Source organism: Stegastes partitus, unplaced genomic scaffold (genome assembly GCF_000690725.1).
Source record: "Stegastes partitus isolate 25-593 unplaced genomic scaffold, Stegastes_partitus-1.0.2 Scaffold1602, whole genome shotgun sequence".
Taxonomy (NCBI): Eukaryota; Metazoa; Chordata; class Actinopteri; family Pomacentridae; genus Stegastes; species Stegastes partitus.
The window spans coordinates 40281-45196 of NW_007579333.1; the positions used below are offsets into that span (position 1 = coordinate 40281).

Here is a 4916-nt window from a genome sequence, read left to right on the forward strand (position 1 = left end):
GGTTTTGTCATGTTTCCAGAAAACCTTTAACAAACCTATGAAAGAACCAAAACAGGATTGTTTCTGTTGGTCCTCCGTGGACCTCACAAGTGGATGGAAGCTGGTGTCTAACCCTGAACATGAACCACTTTCTGAGATACATTTTCTAACCAAAGCAAACCAACAGAAAACCCCAGTTCAGCACCAGTAACAAACCAGCACCACCAGGTCCACCTCAAGGCTGCTTCAATTCTGCAGAACTCTCTCCTGTGTATGAACAGAGAGCTGCTGCAGCTTAACATGGAGGTGTGTGTGTGTGTGTGTGTGTGTGTGTGTGTGTGTGTGTGTGTGTGTGTGTGTGTGTGTCTGCAGTGAGGATGAGGCTGCTGCCGTGTACAAAGCTGCCCGGCAGCTCAACATGACCGGTTCTGGTTACGTCTGGCTGGTTGGAGAACGAGAGATGACGGGCAAAGCTCTGAGTGAAGCTCCAGACGGTACGACTTCTCCTCCTTCTTCTCCTTCTTCTCCTTCTTCTCCTCCTTCTTCTTCTCCTTCTTCTTCTCCTTCTTCTCCTTCCTTTTCTTCTTCTTCTCTCTTTCTGCAGCTCTGCTTCCATCCACACTTACTGTCAGAAACCAGCCTGCAGAGATCAAACTGCTGCCGACTCTTTGCTTCTATATTTACTCTGACGGGTTTATTTCCAGCAGGACACTAAAAATACGTCTTGTTCTTTGTAATCAGCTGAAAACAGATTCCAAACCGAGCTGCAGAGGCTCCACCTGTCAGGTCTTCACTTTGTATGGACCTCGTACAAAGTTCATTTCCACAGAACTGAAAAAGAACAGCCGGTGTTCTTGGCTGAGGTGGAGGTGGTCCATTTGAGGACAACAACACCATAAAGTCGGTTGTTACCAGAATCACTGCCAACGATTCCACGTGACCCGGCAGTAAGCCACTGTGGAAGCTCACATCGAGGCTGGATGCAATCAGCTGATGTTGCTGAAGACTATAAATCAGACACCTTCAGGTCTGTCTGGTCTTCATTAGGAGTGAATAGCGGGCTGGGTCCTCTGGCAGCCCGTCCATGTGGTCACAGCTCAGACCTCCACAGACCATCTGTCTGGTCTTGGTTTAGCGTTATGGGAACAGTAGAGGTACAACATAAAACACAGCCTCAGGACAGTGGACCGCCAAGAAGAGTCTGCTGGATCTGATCATGTTTCATGGCTTTATTTTACTGTAAGTACCTCGTGTGTACAACGTAGGTGGACTAGTATTGTGTTGAAGTACTAATACTTCAGGCCTCAAGGTTCTGGTGCTGAGAAACCCTTCGGTACCTCAGCGTTCTGCACATCAGGGATCCTCTGCAGACTGAAGCTGCTCTCAGTCGGTTCTGCTGGTCTTCAAGACTCGGTTGTTGTGCAGGTGTGTGAATCAGAGTGTTTCTGGTTCTGTTGGACCTCCAGGAGGACCAGCAGTAAACCCGGTGGATGGAACCACAGCTGCCCCCTGTCTTCTGTCTCTGGTAGTGTTGTAGGTCTCGGATGAAGGAAGCTAATCCTCGTCAGCCCGTTAGCTTCTCGTTAGCGTCCCAGTGTGTTTCTCTCTGGGTTCTTCTGATGCCGGTTGAACGTTTAAACACCGGAGAACGTGTTTAAAGGTTCCTAACCGCCGTTTCTTTCTGCCTCGTTGTAACTGTGGCTTTAAATGTGTCTAACATCTTTTTGTTTGTTTCATTCTATAGTGTGTGTCTCCGCCCGCCGCCCGTCTGCCCGTTAACAGTTCAGCCAATAACAGTGCTGCTATGTGTGTTATGGGGGGAAGGGGGAGGGGAGGGGAGGGGGAGGGGCTAATAGTTGCTGCGGTAACCGTGACGTGTGTCCAATCAAACACCGGTAAGATGCCGCCGCTGTTTTCTGTTACCTGCTTGATGCTTTGCCCTTTGCCATTGGTCAATAGAGGCCCCGCCCACTGCAACATGCAGCCAGGGGGCGGGGCTTATTGAGTCAGCTGATTACTCAGGCAGCCAGAAATATTCCTGCTCAGACACGAGATCCAAAAAAAAAAACCTGTTCCCTGTGGATCCTGTAATTCACAAATCTCTGAACCTCACGTCTTTACTNTCCGTGTTCTTTCGGGCTCCATTAGCTGCAGGTTGTAGAATATTCAGAGACTCTCTGATGTGTGATTGAACCAAAACCTCTCAGAGTCTCTCAGATGTACAATATTGATGAAATGTCATCAGTCCCAGAATATCCCAGCACTCCCAGTCAACAACGCTCCAGTTCCTGCAGTTTATTCTGGAGGATTTGGAGAACTGATGAAATATTCACACATTTTATCAGGTGCAGTCTGAGTGCGTTTGATTTTCTCACCAGCAGCAGCTTCTACAGGAACACTGAGTGTCTGTGGGTTAATAATCAGAGTTTCAGCCAATCAGAGCCTCTGATTCAGGTTTCTTGGACTGAGCAGTGTGGAGATGTTCAGACTGACAGACGACAAGCTGTAGTGTCTGTGAGAAGTGCAGCTGTGCTGACGGAGGTATCGTCCATGTGTCTGTCCTCAGAGCATCCACCTGTCCTTCCTGAGGACGGTGCCTCCATATTCCCACCAGGCTCACGTCTGGTTCGACCTGATGAGAGAGTTCAGGTGGAACCACATCATCCTGATCGTCAGCGACGACCACGAAGGCCGAGCTGCTCAGAAGAGACTGGAGACGCTGCTGGAGGAGCGAGAGACCAAGGTCAGAAACCACACTGTACACAAAGTACTGCACTGTGCACTATATACAGTACTGACCCTTATACATACACATATATATGTTATATACACACTGTACAGAACTTCCAGTGCAGATACAGTCGTGAACAGCAGTGCTCTGGTGAAGTCCATGTGCATCATGACAGTGTTCAGTCTCCAGTGACTCCATAACTCTAAAGTCTCTCTGATGGAATCACCGAAACGTGAATCTTTGTCACCAAAACAATCCTGTGTTTTGGTTCTTTCATACGTTTTTTAAAGGTTTTCTGGAAACATGATCAAATCTGCTGATCAGAAATCTTCATGCAGCAGCTTGAGTTATCGGTGTAGCTGATGTGGAACGTTGTGTTGATCACATGTTCTCAGCTTCATGGCCTCCTAACTTCTCCNCTCGTTTTTACTGTTTAGCCTCGTTTTTACTCTTTAGCCTCGTTTTTGCTCTTTAGCCTCGTTTTACTCAGATTTAGTCCATTTTTCGTGACTGACTCGTGATGAGTTCAAGGACCAACACAAAGCTCACAGTCTGCTGATTCTTTGTGTTTTACGGCGTCGGGCTGATCAATGGAGTCATTCTGATGTTTTTTTAACAACGATGTGACTTTCAAACCGGTTCTGAGGTGAAATTACAGGATCTGATCGATTAGAGACAAAAACAAACAGTCAGGTGAATGTGTTTAGTGGGACAGTCGATCAATGATCACCTTCTCCGTGATCGTCATCGCCAGTCCACCGGTCCTGTCCTGAGACGTGCTGAGCGTCGCTCTGACGACCAGCGAGTCCTGCTGACGCTCCTCTCTGGCTGCTCTGTGATCGACTCGTCGCTCTGTTGGCTTCTTGTTTCAGAAACATCCTCACCGGCTGCTGCACTCAGAAATGACGAGTTGTGTTTCTGCACATCCAGATGTGTCCAACATGACCCGTCATCCTCTGAACGTGTGGCGAGACTCTGCAGGTCCTGTGGTTTGTCTCTGGTCCAGGAGGTTCCAGGTTCCTCTTCAGGGAACCGATTCACTTTATTCATTTGGATCCTTTAGTTTTATGTTCTATGTGTATAAAGTCCAGAAGCAGCAGAGCAAAGCCAAATGATTTATAAGTGATAAAATGAAAGTAGCCCTGTGATAGACTGGTCACCTGTCCAGGTGAACCTGCCTTCATCCTGAGCTGGGCTTTGAACGCACAAGCTTAGGGAGCAGTCACCTGCTTTTTGTAAATACTCATTTTCAGAGTTTAGTTTTCGACCTCCAGCACATGACCTGACCTCAGAGAACGTGAAGGTCAAACAGGTAGAAGATGGAACTTTAGATGTTCTGGTTCCTCACAGATTTGACTCAGTTACTGAACAGTTTAATGAACTAAACTGAAATAAGACGCGTCGGTTTGAACTCGTACGGTTCTATGGTATTTAATTTGAACCACAGTTTGGAGGTTTTTGTTTCTGAGGTCTCCATTTTATTTACTTCCTGTTCATAACCTGGTAGAACACTGAAAGACTGATCAGCTGTTTTGTTGTTTCCATTATTCCGTCCACCGCTGCAACGCTTCCCTGAACAGAAACCTGTGACGCTGCGACATTTTGGATTCTGCTGAGGTTTTTCTTCACCAGACACTCGACACGGTATGAGGAAAAAGTTTCTGCATCTGCTGCTTCAGCTAGCAAACGACTGCGTGTTAGCACTGTTAGCATTCCTCGCTGTGGAACACATTCATTTAAATAGAACAACTAGCTTTAGCTGTGAGCGTTACATGCTAACTGTTCTGAAGGTTTGGCATATTTTTGATGTAGAAACGATAAGAAGTTACATTTCAGCTAGCTGTTTATATCCAAGTTTGACTGGAGAATGCTAACGGTGCATGCTAGCCATTCACAGTAGTTTCAGTTGAAGATAGCGGATCTGTTCACAGCGTGTACATTTACGTAATTTATAATTGCTAACTGTAGCCAGCAGAGTCTGGGTGGAACGCTAGCACCACCAACAGATACTGTGAGGAATGCTAGCACTTTTAGCAGCTACTGTGAAGAATGCTAATAGTGTTAGCAGGTGGTGTGGGGGAAGCTAACAGTGTTAGCAGCTGCTGTGGTAATGCTAACATTGTTAGCATTAGCAGGTGGTGTGGGGATGCTAACAGTGTTAGCAGCTGCTATGGTGATGCTAATAGTGTTAGCAGGTGGTGTGGGG

The 4916-nt window shown here is 46.9% G+C and overlaps 1 protein-coding gene across 1 annotated transcript in view; it reads left to right on the forward strand.

The window, feature by feature from the left end:
- The window catches only part of LOC103371521 (glutamate receptor ionotropic, NMDA 1-like), a 60093-nt gene that overhangs the window by 21565 nt on the left and 33612 nt on the right, over positions 1-4916 (forward strand). The window contains exons 4-5 of the mRNA XM_008300873.1: positions 2546-2737; positions 3465-3564. Coding sequence (XP_008299095.1) covers positions 2546-2737; positions 3465-3564 — 292 coding nt within the window. The remainder of the gene's footprint in view (positions 1-2545; positions 2738-3464; positions 3565-4916) is intronic.